This window comes from Castanea sativa, chromosome 7 (genome assembly GCF_040712315.1).
Source record: "Castanea sativa cultivar Marrone di Chiusa Pesio chromosome 7, ASM4071231v1".
Lineage (NCBI taxonomy): Eukaryota > Viridiplantae > Streptophyta > Magnoliopsida > Fagales > Fagaceae > Castanea > Castanea sativa.
In genome coordinates, this window is record NC_134019.1 from 46412477 (window position 1) to 46429428 (window position 16952).

The following is a 16952-nucleotide window of genomic DNA, read 5'->3' on the forward strand; positions in this document are numbered from 1 at the left end:
GTTGATTATAGATGGATTCATGCACCATATTTGGACAGATAGATAAAAGGAAAAAGGAAGATATATGACTGTTATATATTTTTTATATAAATTTTTTTTGATAAAGTTTTTTTATTATATATTAGATTTTTCAATTAAATTTAACATATAGTTGTATTAGCTAATGAGCGAATTTAAATTTATTGGTTGTACCTTCTCAAAAAAAAAAATTTATGGGTTGTATTTAATATAGCTATTGATAAAAAGCAACCTTCATCTACAAATTTTGTACCTGACTAGGGATATTTTTTTGCGTCCATGAAGCTTTAGAGGATTAACTGCAAGTTCACGGGTCAACAGAATGCATTAGTGATTTACATGCAAGCATGAAAGATACATTTACATCTTTCTTTTTCTCCTTTCCTCAACCAAAAAAAAAAAAAATTAATAATATTCTTTTCTCTTAGAAGAATATTCGTTTAACAAACGCTACATTAACATTTTTAAAGTAAATTGTTATTGATTTTCATTTGGATTCATCATTGACATCATTCTTTTACTTACTAATAATAATTTACTACTTAAGATTTGTTATAAAAAAAAATTGTGAATTTAACATTTTTCTTAGTTTTATTACCCTATAATAATAATAATAATAATAATAATAATAATAATAATAATAATAGTGATTTGATGAAGACCTTAACTGACTGGGTCAAATATGCGATATTTGTGGTTCTATATGGCTACCTACCTAAGCTTAAAGTGAAGATAATGATGCTTAATTGATTCATACCTAATCTCATCTTTTAGACTGATCCATCTGAGCTTAAAGTGTGCCTATAAATGTTCAAAAGAAATAGTTTGCCTATAAACAGAATTCATATGTCCCTTTCAATTATAATTTTTTAACATTTTGGTATGTTATGTCATATTTGGCCACATGACAAGCCAAACCAAACCAAACTATGTAATAAATTGGAACATATAAAATGACTGTTTCAGGTAAAATTTGGGTGTTTGTCTTGCATGGAACCTAACTGTAACTAAGTGGCTAAGGGTGATAGTTATAGTTATTGACAATTTAAAATCAATTCGGACACAAAAGCTTTTACAATTTATTTCTTTTCATAATTGTTGAAATACAAATCGAAATTGAAATAATATTACTTTTACTATCATTAAGCACAACATTTTATCTTAATAATTGTGAAAACAAATTGTAAAAAAACATTTTATACCTGATCTTATTGATTTAAAATTGAAAGCTAGGCCTTCTTTAAGACATATGCAAGCCCTGTTGGGCTGATAGCTTGTATAAACATAAGTGGGCTTTTCTAAAATATTCCAATATTGGGCTTTGGGAATCCTATATGCTAATAGAACTCTCTCTCCTAACCATTTCTCTCTCTATCAAATGAACTGAATTTTAGTCACTTTTAACTGTAGACTAACACATGCATCAATTTGGTATATATGTGAAGTTTAGAGAGTAAATTAGCTAAAATAAAATTTTAAGGGTTGTAATAATCACTATCTCAAATTTTAGTTTCTCTGCAATGGATTTTCTTTTTGAAGCCTTGTAAGTTAGCCCAAATGTATAAAAAGGCCTATTGTTGAAAATCAAGATGGGTTTTCACCCGAATGGGAGTAATGTTTTGGGCCAAGCAATTCGACTGGGCTTATGACAATCAAAAGATGTTGACTGAAATCTGTCGACTACCTTACTAATGCTAATCCGTGGGTGTGGCCAGCAAAAAGAGTTGACGGGTTAGTACTCTGCCAGATCCATATATCCTACGGATCAATAAAAGACTGAGAAGATCAAAGTTTGAAAGTTTCTTCTTCTTTTTTTGTTCTAATCCAAAGTCCAATAAGGTTTTGGGCCTGAAGAAACCAGATATGGTTTTAATAAGGCCCTTTAGGAATCTCTTGGATCCAAATTGCTTTAAACATGGCAAGCTTAAACTTAAGGCCCAAATAATAATAAGGCCCTTTGTCATAGCAAGAAAAAGAGACCCTTGTGTCCAAATTTTGACCGAGCCTGAGTCAAAAATTTTCCTCTTGATAACATTTCATGACTTTAACTGCAACGGTTCAACACTCCAACCCAATACGGATTTTTTTGTTGTTGATAAATTACATATTTAGTCCCTATCTTTTACATTATATTTTAATTTAGTCCCTAACTAATTAATTGTGTCAATTTGGTCCTTAACCTTTCAATGTCGTGTCAATTTAGTCCCTACCGTTATCTCTTGGATGAAAAAGATTTACGTGTCAAACAGCTTAAATAAAAAAATAAAAAAAATGTCACGTCAACTGCCACCTAGACTAACACATCAAATTTTTTTTTTTTTTTTGGTTTAAAAGAGAACACGTTAGTTTTTTTTTAGAAAACCAAATCAAATCTTCAGAATTTTGCTTAAACAGGGGCAAACCTATCATGTAAAACACTATCTCCCTAAAATCCAAAATCCCTTGTCCTTCCTTCCGACAGCGCCTCTCTCTTCTAGTGGCATCAGGTTTGTCCCTCTCTCTCTCTCTGAGTAAACCAAACGACTATAGAAACATTCCCAAACCCATGACTCTTCCTCCACAATTCCCTATACTCATTTCTCTGCTCCATTGTTTCATCACAAAATTTCACGGTATAAAATTTATGTTCTGTCAAATCCTCATCAAGGAAAGTTGACTGTTAAGGCTGATCTTATTTTTGAAGAATACAGTACGGCCTTAGCCATTATATGTGTAACTTCAAAAATCAATGCAGGTGAGCCTGATGTTGAAGATAAAGAAGATGATTGCAAAATCATCACTGAAAAAACAGTACTTGATCACATACGTGAAAAATCCAAAAACTTATAATTAAAAGCAGTATGGTGAACAAAATTGGGGCTCTCTATTTCCTTGTACCCAAAAATCTGTACAATTAAATTTGCATAGAATTGAACCTTCACGTTTTGGTCCATTCCAAAAAACAAGAGATAAAAACCTGAGAGAACGATAATACCGTCATTCCTCAGATAAACGGCGACTCCATCGGCCCTCAGATCCAGTCGTTGCCGTTAGGTGTCACCTTTCTCTCTAGAGGACCAAAACGTGATGAAATTGTGACAGTGACTTAAGGGATTTTTGTTGTTTTTTGAGGAAAGGGATTTTTTTGTTGTCGATAGACGTGAGCTAGGATTCAATTATCTGTTATTTTTCTTCTTCTTTTTTCTAATTTAAAATTAAATTGACATTTTATAAAATAAAATTTAAAATGCTGACATGTTAGTTCAGAGGCAGATGATGTGGCAATTTAAATAAAAAAATAAAAAAACCATTTAACATGTCAGACTTTTCCATCCAAAAGATAATGGTTAGACTAAATTAACATGGCATTAAAAAATTAGGGACCAACTTGACAGAATTGAAAGGTTAGGGACTAAATGAAATCTGGTGTAAAGGATAGGAACCAAATATGTAGTTTGCCCTTTTTTTTTTTGAGCAAACAACCCAGTACAGACTTTGTGCTATTACAAAATATAACACATTCTATTTCAACAAAAACTAAGTAAACCGCCTATACTCCCTCAAAAAACAAAAGTAAACCACCTATAAATCGGGCAACCAAAGAAGGGGCCTTGCTAGCCGTCTATTACCATGGCCACAGACACACCTAGAATAGATCAACAAACCTAATGACATTAGTGGAACCCAGAGGAGAAGGAAAAACAAACCCCAAAACGTCATAGACTCTGAGTCTGATCTGACAACTGTCCATTGAAAAGCAACTGGGCTCTTAACTTGGTGTTGAGCGTTGCTCCAAACAATTGACCTAATCGGGCTTGGATGCATCTCCTACTCCCTTTGCCACAAATGTAACGATGTAACTCTGTTTGTCCCCTACTTTTCCAAAAACAAGCCTTGTAGGCTTCATTGTCACAGCCATTGATGTTGGCGCATCAATAGTCACATGATAGACAAACCAAGCAGCACCGACATTCGTCAACACCCGGGTGTATTAAACAACCCCATTGTTTTCAAACAAGACGGAGAATGATGGGTAATTGAGTTCACTAGGGTTGGAAAAGTTTCTTGAGCACGTAACATTGGAGCGTTTGACAATGGTTTGGACTTCATCAACCGTGTAGTCCAAGGAGAACAAGAAGGGGATGTAATCCTCAGTTGAGATATCGTATATAAGGCCTGGAGAGAGGGCTTCACGTGGATCTACATGACTGGCCCCATGAGCCCATGGGTTGGAAAGTGCTCCTCCTGCAGCATCTCGGAGAGGGATTTGGTGTTGTCTTGAGTGTAGGCAGTAGTCATTAGGGCAAATTTGATTGCGCTTGGACTCCATTGTGGATGAGCTGCTTTTAATAGTGCTGCCAATCCACAGTGCTGCCAATCCACTTATATGCAGGCAAGACATTGATGTACCTGTACCAATTCAATGATATTAAGTTATTAACCACCCATGTAAAGAGAGTAATTTTTAGGTACTCTTAAGAGTACTGATGAATTTTCTGTATAAAGAAGCATGTGGAATTAATGTAAATTGATGAATTTTCATTTTTGTTTTAGATATTCTCAACCACCTATGTTTGAATTTCTTACTGTTATTATGCAAATTGATGAATTTGATGGTATTGAATGCCTGAAGTTTCATCTTCATTTTCACTTCCTTCCATCTTTGCCATAGTTCCATTGTAGAAATATCCATGAAAGCTGTACATATTAACCTTCAACGCTTATTGTCGCTTATTGTCGCTTATGAGGGTGAGCAAAAACAAAAATAGTGGACCGCATATGTAAGATTTCAAAATCCTATATGAATCAGGTACTATGTGTATTTAATGAAATACAACACCTAATAACGTTTCTCTTCCCTATTTTTAGCTTATTGTAAATGAAACACGATAACAAAGCTTCTGATTCAATACAATTGTTTAAATCAATTTTGGTTGCTTAGGATGTGAGGGCTATTTTTTATAATGCAATACGGGTCACTTTTAATTCACCAAAACTAAACAAGAAGCCGCACATGCAAAGAAAATATGTTTTCCTCTCATTTAGAATTAACATTAATCTCAAATTTCCTTCTCCAATATTATCACTTAACTAAATAGAAACAAAAATAAGTAGCATACCTGAGATGACGTTGAATTGGGTCTTCCTAGTGTCTGTGTCCAATCCAGTAGGCCTAACAGCCTCAAGCTAAGCAGCCAAGATATTAACCCCAGGCCCAATCACATCTGGCCCAATTACAATAGAAATTTCAAAGAGATAGCTTATTGCAACAAATATAACATTACAATAACTAAATATCAATTATTTTACAATCTATTGCAATGACAAACATGAAGTTGCAATGAATATTTTATTACAATGATCTAATACTAATTATTTTACAGTTTATTGTAATAAAAAATAGGAAACAATTATCTATTACAATAAAGATACCATTGCAATCATTTTACCCAAATTATTTTTGTCAATTTTTTGCAATCTATTGCAATAAAATTCGTAAAATGATAGCCTATTGCTATAGGATATTCGAAGTAGTAAATTGTTTATTGCAGTAGCAAATATATTATTACAAAAAAATTGTCATTAAAATATTTAAGTTTTATGTTGTGATATATTACAATAGAAATTTCAAAGAAATAACTTATTGCAACAAATATAACATTGCAATAACTTAATATCAATTATTTTACAATTTATTGCAATGACAAACATGAAGTTGCAATGAATATTTTATTACAATGATCTAATCCTAATTATTTTACAATTTATTGTAATAAAAAATAGGAAACAATTATCTATTACAATAAAGATACTGTTGCAAACATTTTACCCAAATTATTTTTGTCAATTCTTTGCAATTTATTGCAATAAAATTTGTGAAACGATAGCCTATTGCTTTTAGATATTCGAAGTAGTAAATTGTTTATTGTAGTAGCAAATATATTATTACAAAAAAATTGTCATTAAAATATTTAAGGTTTATTGCAATGAAATTTTCTTGTAGCACAAACCTATTAGCTCAAATTTAATTGCAACACTTTGCATAAACTATTGCATTAACTCTGATGTTATTGCAACAATTTTTTCTACTGTAATAAACATTTTTGTTGTAGTGTGTGTGTGTGTGTGTATATATATATATATATATATACACACACATTACCTTCACTATCTAGAGTAAATCATGGAACATTTAAATTTAATTATCATCAAATCAATACTTAAAAAAAGAAGGAATGCATCTAGGAGTAGCAAACTAGTTAGGTGACACTAAAAAAGAAGTCACAGTTTAGGAGTCATCCTATGCTTCAACCAACACAATTATGGCTTATGGCATTAGCAAATCATGGTTTAGTTTGAAACCAATATTCGCACTTGATTTTCACAAAGCTAGATTACTCCATTTGACAACTACTTAATTGAATTGGTACGGGTACATCAATGTCTTGCCCGCATATAAGTGGATTGGCAGCACTGTTAAAAGCAACTCATCCACAATGGAGTTCAAGCGCAATCAAATTTGTCCTAATGACTATTGCCTACACTCAAGACAACACCAAAATCCCCTCTCTGAGATGCCGCAAAAGGAGCACTTTCCAACCTATAGGCTCATGGGGCCGGTCATGTAGATCCAAGTGAAGCCCTCCCTCTAGGCCTTATATACGATATCTCAACTGAGGATTACCTCCCCTTCTTGTGCTCCTTGGACTACACGGTTGATCAAGTCCAAACCATAGTCAAATGCTCCAATGTTATGTGCTTGAGAAAATTTTTCAACCTTAGTGAACTCAATTACCCATCATTCTCCATCTTGTTTGAAAACAATGGGGTTGTTCGAAAATAATGGGGATGTTCGAAACACTCGGGTGTTGATGAATATCGGTGCTGCTTGGTCTGTCTATCACGTGACTGTTAATGCGCCACCATTGGTGGCTGTGGCAGTAGAGCCTCCAACGCTTTTTTTTTGGAAAAGTAGGAGACAAACAGAGTTACACTGTTACGTTTGTGGCAAAGGGAATAGGAGATGCAACCAAGTCCAAATTTGGGTCAATTGTTTGGAGCGATGATTAACACCAAGTTAAGAGCCCAGTTACTTTTCAATGGACAGTTGTGAGATCAGACTTAGAGTCTATGACGTTTTAGGGTTTGCCTTTCCTTCTCCTTTGGGTTCCACTAATGTCATTGGGTTTGTTAATCTATTTTAGGTGTGTCCGTGGTCATGGTAATAGATGGCTAGCAAGGCCCCTTCTTCCCTTGCTCGATTTATAGGCGGTTTACTTAGTTGAGTACAATTAATGTATACCCTAATCCATTTTTAGAAAAGTTTTATTGGGAAATTTTTTTTAATTCTCAATAAACTTTTTCCAAAATTGGTATACTATTGTGGTTCCATGAATTGAAAAATCTTTACAGAAAGGTTTTTGTTGTACCACAGGAATAATAATCTTTATTATAGAAAATAAAATGTGTTATATTTCGTAATGGAGGTTTGGCTTCCTTTTGTTTTAAATATACAATGACAAGTAGTAGTGAGTTTTAATCCTCACATTTTATTTAGTTAGTAGGTGATGTGACAGCCTCTCATCGTCAGTTATAACAATATAATATAGACAGAGTTTAGCTACAAAATTAGTTGTAGTCTAATGCTACAACCTTACTCAATAAAATAAATATCACTACATATTTTGAAAATCTAACTGTTGAACTATATGTTATTTACGCTCCTAATATACATGATAAATTTTGTGTCAATTAGATATTATTTAGTATATGATCTTTAAGCTTGTATTTTATGTATAATTTTAAACTACAAATTTTTTTAATTTCAACAATTTATTGATGACATAGCTATTAATCCTTAATTTTTTAGAAATTTTGCAAGCATAGAGTATATAAGAAGAAAATGTAATACTTAAAATTATTGAGTAAGTTTGTAGTTTATGCCTACAACAAATTTTGTAGTTAAAACGTTGTCTATTTAATAAAACTTAATATTTATTTTAGGAAATATCTTACTCATACAATTATATTTCCTTAAATATATATATATATATAAATTATTTTTTTCTTATTTTTTTCTTTTAATATTTATTATGTGTATATAGAAAATTTAATTATTTGGAAATATATTAATTTTAGAATAACTATTTATAAGGAATAAGTAATAATCATTCCCTTTAATAAAGGCATAATCAAACTAATTTACAATCTATCAAACAGGTTGTTAATGTTTTGTTTTGCCATGAGGAAGAAAATTAAGAGTTTAGAGTGTCAATTTGTCATGAAATTTGGTGTTTATTTTATTTTATTTTATTTCGAGAAAAACAAAAGTGTGTTAGTCAGTTAATTTTGCACCTGCCAAGAGTTTAGGAACTCAAAAGGTATAGCATTATAATAATTTAGTCACAAGATGAAGTTATATATATATTAGCCTCTGATCACACGCTCACGTAGACGTGGCAAAACGGACGGGTCGGGTCGGGTCAATTGGGTTTGCTAGTCAATCGGGTCACAGGTCGAGTTGACCCGTATTTTTCAAACAAGTTTTTTTTGTTTTGAAATAGATGCAATCTGTCAATTGTTTATGTGTTCCTTAATTGTGATTAGATTCTCACTGGTGCTACTATTACCACTTACCAATTACCACTAAACACTTGATACCCAAATTTGGTGCAACTCTTGTTCCAACTTTCTAGAAGCTTATCTTGGTATAATCTTCGATCTGTTTAAAGTAGGAATAGAAAATGAAGGTGGCAAGTAAAGAATAACAAACTATAAGGGAGTACGTAACATATTAAGTAAAGAAGAATAAGTAAATATTTTATAAGAATTACACCTCAATCTCAATCTACTCAATGTTGGTAGATGTGGCAAAACAGGCAAGTCAGGTTAGGTTCGGGTCGGGCCAATCGGGTCGTGGGTCAAAATGGGTCATTTTTAAACGTGTCAATCAGGTTGCGGATCAATCGGGTCGGGTCAGAAAATTCTAACCCGTTTTGCCATGTCTGCTCACGCGCGTGCTCAGAAACTTTTCTATTTTTTGGGTAAGGGTTAACTTAGAGCATTTATTATAATTTGAGATTACTACATTTTCCAATCACAAAAAAAATATAAGAGTGTGATGAAAAATTATTGCACCACACATAATACTCATTACACTCCTAGATTAATGTTGAATTAGAGTTGAAACTAAAAAAAAAACCCCTTATCCTTATCCCATCATCCATGTATTTTTAATGAGATTTTCCCATGTATTTAAAAGAATTTTCAGGTATCCACCATTTTTTTTTCACATATCTAAGTAAAATTATTAATTTTAAAATCCTAAATTTTAGGTTATAAAATCTCTCTCTTTTTTCTTTTTCTTTTTTCCTCTTACGCACGTTCAATTCTTCTCTTTCTTTTTTCCTCACCTTCTTAGAAAAACAAAAGAAAAATACGTTTGATGTCAATGATTCTATCCAAAAAAAAAAAACCACGTTAACTTAGATTAACGTTGAAACTAAAAGAAGAAGAAAAAAAAAAAAAAAGAACTTATTTCCATTTTAAAAAAAACTCTTATCCTTATAAAAAAAAAAACTATAAATTTAATCCCACATAGAATTATACAAATGATATATATATATATATATATATATATATATATATATATATATATATAATTTCTTTTACTAAAGATTTTTTTTACAACAATTCATGTGAGGTTTGAATCATACAATAAAGACACAATCAAACTAAAAAATAGCTAAACCATAAGAATAATCATTACATTACAATGCTTATTACAATGTAACAAATATGCCCTTAGTGTTTGGTTTTGCTATGAGAAAGATAATAAAGAGTTTACGGTCTACTAAACATGCTCTTATTGTTTGGTTTTGCCGTGAGGAAGACAATTAAGAGTTTAGAGTGTCAATTTGTCATGAAATTTGGTGTTTTTTATTTTATTTTATTTTGAGAAAAATAAAAGTGTGTTAGTAAGTTAATTTTACACCTGCCAAGAGTTTAGGAACTCAAAAGGCATAACATTGTAATAATTTAGTCATAAGGTGAAGTTATATATATATATATATATATATATATATATGGGTTGGGTTTAAGTTACATTTGGTGTAACTCTAAGCAATATTACACCACTCAATATTTTTTAATTGGATGTGAATATTGACAAATCCATCATTAAATTACATTATTTTCATATATTCTTCATGCTTGCAAAATTTCAAGGAGATAAAAAATTAATGACCATGTCATCAATCAATTGTTAAAAGTCAAATTTTTGCAATTTAAAATAATGCATAAAAGATGAATTTATGGATAAAATGGTAAATAACATCCGATTTATATGAAAATTGGCATGCATGTTAAGAACATATAGAACATGTAATTCAACGGTTGAATTTTTAAAATATTAATTCAATAATAAGTTATTGGGTGGTGTAATATTGCTTAGAGTTACACCAAGTGTAACTTGAACCCATCTCTCTCTCTCTCTCTCTCTCTCTCTCTCTATATATATATATATATATATATATTAAGGAGAGGTGAAGTTTTATAATTAGTATGCGTTTGGATTGGCATCCGCGTCTCCACGTCCAGCGTTTTACGTTTTTTTTTAAGCGCATTTCTCAATTTCTGTGGCTTTATGTCACACCAGTGGGTCCCGAACAATGTTCACAGGATCCACAAACCTTTTTTTTCAACAACTTTTTCATTAAAAATAGGTCTCACGGTACTATTTACACATTTAAAAATTATTTTGCTACAGTGTTTTCAATTTTCAGTTTTTAACAAAATAAGCGGTATCTAAATGGACCTTGTGTTGAAAAGATGAGTTTTTTTTTTTTTTGGTTGATAAATTGTAGGAAACGTGTACAAAGTAAAGAGACTTGGGCAAAGCCCGGCCATATGAGAAGATAAAAAAAGAAAAAGCCATGAGAAAGAGCCATAACTTTCAAGCTTATGGGTTTCTTTCAGCAGCCATTAGCTTTTGGTACTCTTACAACAATCCAAGGGCGCCATCCAAGGTGCATTTATATGCACATGAGAGAGAGAGAGGCATATTTGACCCAAATTGTTTTAGGCCCGAAGAAACCAGATAGAGTATTAAGAAGGCCCATTAGGAATGTCTTGGACCCAAATTGTTTTGAACATGGCAAGCTTAAACTTAAGGCCTGAATATTAATAAGGCCCTTTGCTATAGCAAGGAAAAGAGGCCCTTGTGTCCAAATTTTAACTGAGCCTGCTAGACATTGTCTACAAAATTTTCCTCTTGATAACATTTGAACCCATGAGTTCATGACTTTAACTTCAACCCCAATACAGACTTTGTGCTATATATAGTATAAATGCTTCTCTGGCTCCCTAATATATCAATCTGCAGCTGCCAATCATACGAATTTATGGCTTTGCATTGGAAGCACAAGCACTTCCTCTTCCTTGTCCATGCCATCAAATGTACCATGTGGCAGTCTATGGTGGTTTTGCATCAAAATTTTTAAATTTACTTGTGAATTGCATTTCATTTGTATACATTATATGCACATTTTGCGTAAGTACATTATACATGCACATGAGAGAGAGAGAGAGAGAGAGAGAGAGAGAGATGGAACATTTTATTATAGAAGAAATATGTTGGAGAACACCAAGAAGTGAAAAATTGTCCTAGTAGGAAAGTTTATAATTCCAAAACATACATATTTAGCCCCATCTTTTTTCTTGGCAAAGTCTAAGCCCCTCCAATTGTATTCTTATCTCCTAAGCTACTTAATCAAGTAATTCAATGCATGTTACAAGGAACCCACCTATATGTATATATATTCACACTAGCATTAACAAGATCCCTCATTTCCAAGTCTCATCATCACATGGAGAACAACCCTCTTGTGCAATATCAGTGAATTGAACCCCTGAATCATATATCACCCCTGACTTCCAGTCAGCAGGAAGGACATGTTGTGCCCAAATATACTTCCCATCATACCCTGCTGTGATCACAAACCGGAATTGCAATGCCCCTGATGGCACTCTACTTGTGTCCCAAACTGCTCCATAGTTGTGGCTCATGAAGCCCCAGTTTGAAGAACCGACCTATGAAGATTGCAATAACAATATTACATCAGTATGGACCTTAATGTGAACATTTATTTAAAAAGTTTGGTAAATATAATATAAACTTTTGGCTCACCTGAGCTATATCAACACCAACTATTTCTGTTTGACCTCCTTGATATAGAAATTTCACTGCCAAGTAATTTGGTTTTTGGCTTGATTCTTCCACTCGTACTGCCAAATTTTGATTTTTGTATTGACAAGGTACCCTGGTTTATGCAACCAAGAAGATCATTTTATTGCCCAATGAAAGAAATTGAAAAAATATATATTTATTTTGAGTGATGCTAGGTTATTACAACTTTTACTATTTTAATTTTATAAATTTGTGTCAATTTTTCAAACACAAGACAATTTTTTTTTAAAAAGACATTAATGTAATGTATAGTTTTTTTTTAGTAAATTATGTAATATATAGTTGATTTACCACAATTCTGTTAATTTATAAGTATTTTATAGTGAAATTGAAAAATATGTACGGGTAGTAATTTTTATTTTTATAAGAATTGGACCGTTACTAACATCTAATGTACTGGTTTTTGTCCAAGGGGACAATGGCTGAGGCGCTGAGCCTATATTATTATTTGGTTGGTCCACATCTGGACTTTGATACATGGGGTAGGTGTAACATAACCACACACTAGAAGAAACTTTTTTAAAAAGTCAAACTGATTAATGTTTATGATTATGGCCTAAGAGTGAGAGCTAATATTAAAATTCAGTAGCACAGCTAAGCTCAAATCTCTCAATATTTGCTTACCTCTTGTATTCCACGTCGACAATCCCAAGTTTCAAAAGGTCTTGGCCCATACCCTTGTGAGCCATGGCCATGAATGCTCTGCTGCTGATAACAAAGTCTGTTTGGTTATTCCGATTGAGATCAGTCAAAGTCACTATAGTTCCTCCTTTGGTACAATGACTTGTGTTCTTGCATCTTATCTGCCAAACATGCCCCAATCAAAACAGAGTTTCCACATTCAAATAGTCCACTAAGTTTTTCTTTGTAAGTTGTAACCATAAAAATAGCGTTTATGTTATGTGAAAGTGAAGTGAGCAACATTACTCTAATCACAATTTGACACATCAACATTTCTTAAAAGAAGTGATGAAAAAAAGTAAAGTTTGTATAGGCACCTGAAAGCATGCACCACAACCAGCTCCATCTTTGTAAAGGGAAGCCACACCAGCTGCAAGGTGTCCACTGCTGAAGCCTAATGCCAAGGAACCATACCCACAAGCCCCAGCTGCATTAAATCCACAAAACAAAAATTACCCACTTATTATTTAGCAAAAATATCATCTGGGTCAATGCCAAATTTTGCTTTTCATGATGAACAATCATCTGGGTATTAATCAAAACAACCGAACAAGAATTAAAAAAAAAAAAAAAAAAAGGTGAAAAGATGGATAAATCTGAAGCTTACATGAAAGTGCTGAAGCTTTGGAGAAATAGGCAACCTTAGTTTGGTGGACACAGCGATCACAAGCAGTTGAAGATGAAATAAGAAAGAAGAGGAAGAAGAAGCAAACAAAGAAAGCCATTGAGTTAGATATGTGTCAAGGATGAGAAAGGCATATGGCATATATAGGTGTATATATAGCTAGAGTCAACACAGTAGTAGTGTGGACTACAGGTCAGCATTTCCAAATAAAAAAGTTTGTCGATCTCTTTTTGTTTTTGTTAAAGACGTTTATAATACGTGGGGAGATAGGAAGAAAAACACGCGTTTTGCGGTGAGACAAAAAGAAAACAAATGGGATGGGGTCTTCCACCGACTCTCTGTCTATGACTTAAACAGCTGTGCTGTGAGAAGTGAGAAGTGAGAAGTGAGAAGTGAGAAGTGAGAACTAGAGAGTTAAGAATTTTTTTTTTAAGACTTTTGTGCTGAGTGAGATACACCATTTATTTGTGTCTAACTGTCTATGGATGGTGAAATATGGATTCAAGTTTATGAGGGGACACACTTTTTGCACTTTGATAAGTTTCCTCTTCCCAAATTTCTTCCTAGGATCCTCACACTTTGGTATTTGGGAAATGAAATTTGTAAACTATTCATGTGAAAGATGAATTTCTTCTATATTACTTAATAACCCTTAAATTTGTTTACTTCTTTCTACCATTTTTTTAACATATTTTTTCATAAACCTATTATGATTAGTGTGTATAATTAAAGGAGCGTAAATAATGGGCTCATAAGAAAGTGATATTACTCTAATCACAACTTATTATTTTAACGAATGGTTAATAAATGCTATATAATTGTCTCTATCATTACTCAATTTTGATTGTTGCTCTAGAATTTAATAACCAGGTGGGATCCAATGTAGGATATTCAGATGGGGATTGTTTTTGGTGGATGAACCATTGTTTTGAGAACATTGGTAATGATTAGAATGATATTTTATTTTTTTAAAATATTTTCTATTTAAAGAACAATTGGGAAGCTTATACATGACTCAAACCTATAGGCTAGATATAATTTAGCTAGGGAAAGAGTCTTCAAAGCTAAGTGTGGGTAGGAAGGTCAATTAAAAAAAGGGCATTTTGGTGGTGCCTTTCTTTTGGGTGCTTACACGTTGGTTCAAGAACCAAAAGGAAATAAACATTTAAGATGATCAAGTTTGGTGAATGTGATGATTCCTTTTTGTAAGTGGAAAGATAAGAACAAAGTCTACACAAATCCCATATGCAAAGCAAGAATATTGCCAAACTTGGAACAGTTTTGGTGGAGAGAACATTCTCTGTTATTTATAATATTATTTAGGCCATCCTTCATTTTTTTTTTCGTTATTATTATCATCCCTATAATTTTTCACTAACCGTATCTCAAGGTTTTCTATAGCCAATGCCAAGGTTTTGCCTAAATTCATGCGTATTAATACAGTGTCACCAACTCCAACAAAAGATAATCCTTTTGTGGCAAAAATAGAGAAATACACAAAATTTCCCACTTTTACAAAATGTTAGCTACATGTCTATAATGTCAAAACCTCCACCTTAGAAAAAAAGAAAAAGAAAAGATAAAGTCAAATGTATTAAATAATTCATATATATTAATCCACATTATTCATTAAATTATTTTAAAAAGTCATTTAAAAAGTCACATAACTATTACATCGGTCATATAAATTAACATTTAATTCTTCATATAATTAATGAGTCACAATTTTTTTTTTTTAATACAAGATAGAATTTCTACTCTAGCATAATATAAATATATATGTGTGTAAAACTCCTTCCTGGAGACTTGAACCACGGCCCTTGCCCCCACACTCCACAAGCATTTATACTTATAGAGTGACCACAGCACCAAGGGAGAGTAGTGGTAAATTTTTCCTTCAAATTGGTCTTGAGAAAAAATTATATTTAAAAGAATTAATTATGTTATTATAAGGAGGTACGTGTTCAATTGAATCAATCATTTATTACTGGCATAATTATAGAAAAATTATGCAATCAAATCCATAGTAAAGTCCAACCATGTTTCCTTACCACCATAATTTTCTCTCAATTTAGGAGAGCAAAAGCTAAAAGTTAATTAATGGGAAATAATTCTTACATACACATTTTGCATTAAAATTGTGACTTCAAGTCACGATTCTAAGTTGTGACTTGAAGTTAAATTGTGACTTGAAGTCACGATTTTAGTGCAAAATGTGTATATACAGCTGTGTTATAAACATCGCCCTTAATTAATTAGAAGTTGAAATTCAACCATTATTGATGGTTCATTCCTCATCAGTCATCACTACCTATCTTTCACAAGCTGTTTTCTTTGTTCTTATCTTTGGTGTTTTTTCCAGATCTCTAGTCAAAGCCATAGGCGTTTTCAAAACTTTCTCAAAAACGGCCGCAGTTGCCATCATCATTCATCACTTGCGCCAATGGACTCTTGGGTGTATGCCACTATATGTGGTGGCAATATTCAGCATCAATCAAAGCATTAGGAGCCAGCTGCCCTCACCAAGAAGGTGTGGTAACTTTTGTGTCAATCCAAAGAAGACGTGTGTGAGTTTTGTTGCGCACTTTATTAATAGCTCATTTGTTAAATTTTAATTTAAGTATGGTTGTACTTAAAAATATTACACTTTAAAAAAAGTATACATAAATAAATGAGTTATCTAAAAGAAAGAACAGCTAGCAACAGTTAAGTAAATAATTAAAGAATAAAGTTTTTCTTTAGACTCTCTTTTGTATTATGTGATGGTTTATATATAAAATCATTTTATGTGTATTAATCCATATGATTAGTTGATTCTTAAGAAAAATTCATATAATTCGTTAAATTATTTTTATTTTAATCTAAATCTATATGTATGTAAAGCTCACTTTTGGAGACTTGAAATCGACCATTGCCTCTCACGACACAATAACTTTATATTTGTGGAGTGATTACCATGTTAATGACGCACAGTGATAAAAGAAAACTTTGTATATAATTAAGTCCAAACAAACACTTAATTAAACAAACCCCAAACCGAATATATATAGAACAAGAAAAATTCTAGCAATGATCGTTTTTTTAGTTTTTACAAGCATTGAACGAACATCATCAAAAGTTTGCATAACGGTCTAATTGTAAAGAAGCTTATATATCTTAAGGAATACAAGGTAGAGCTTTAACATAGCAATAGAGATGTGGGGACACTCGGACTAGCTTTTCTCTAACCTATAAGAGCAAGATCCTATGGTTATGACTCCCATAATTTTTATTTATTTATTTTTTAATTAATCCTATGGTTATGACAAAAATATCAGCTTTATTATCCTTAAAAAAAAAACAAAAACTTAACTCTTATTTCTCAAGAGTCAAGAGGGTCCAAATTGGCAGTAGCAAGATCCT

At 32.2% G+C, this 16952-nt stretch overlaps 1 protein-coding gene and 2 pseudogenes across 1 annotated transcript; 1 reads left to right on the forward strand and 2 right to left on the reverse strand.

Moving 5' to 3' along the window:
• Positions 1 to 3579: 3579 nt before the first annotated feature.
• Positions 3580 to 6401, reverse strand: LOC142644572 (subtilisin-like protease SBT1.8; annotated as a pseudogene).
• A 19-nt stretch (positions 6402 to 6420) lies between these two features.
• LOC142644573 (subtilisin-like protease SBT1.8) lies at positions 6421 to 7140 on the forward strand (annotated as a pseudogene).
• A 4509-nt stretch (positions 7141 to 11649) lies between these two features.
• On the reverse strand, positions 11650 to 13693 carry LOC142643467 (expansin-like A1). The gene is made up of 5 exons (XM_075818114.1): positions 13533 to 13693; positions 13243 to 13352; positions 12869 to 13047; positions 12185 to 12317; positions 11650 to 12087 (listed from the first exon to the last, which is right to left on the reverse strand). The coding sequence occupies exons 1-5, from the start codon at positions 13648 to 13650 to the stop codon at positions 11842 to 11844; spliced, it is 786 nt and encodes a 261-aa protein (XP_075674229.1). The 5' UTR covers positions 13651 to 13693; the 3' UTR covers positions 11650 to 11841.
• Between the last annotated feature and the right edge of the window lie 3259 nt (positions 13694 to 16952).

Coding starts and splice junctions, on each gene's coding strand:
- LOC142643467 (XM_075818114.1), bottom strand. CDS start 13,650: ATGGCTTTCTTTGTTTGCTTCTTCTTCCTCTTCTTTCTTATTTCATCT. Junction 12,318..12,868: donor GTCGACGTGGAATACAAGAG/GTAAGCAAATAT, acceptor TGCATAAACCAG/GGTACCTTGTCAATACAAAA. Junction 12,088..12,184: donor TTGGTGTTGATATAGCTCAG/GTGAGCCAAAAG, acceptor CAATCTTCATAG/GTCGGTTCTTCAAACTGGGG.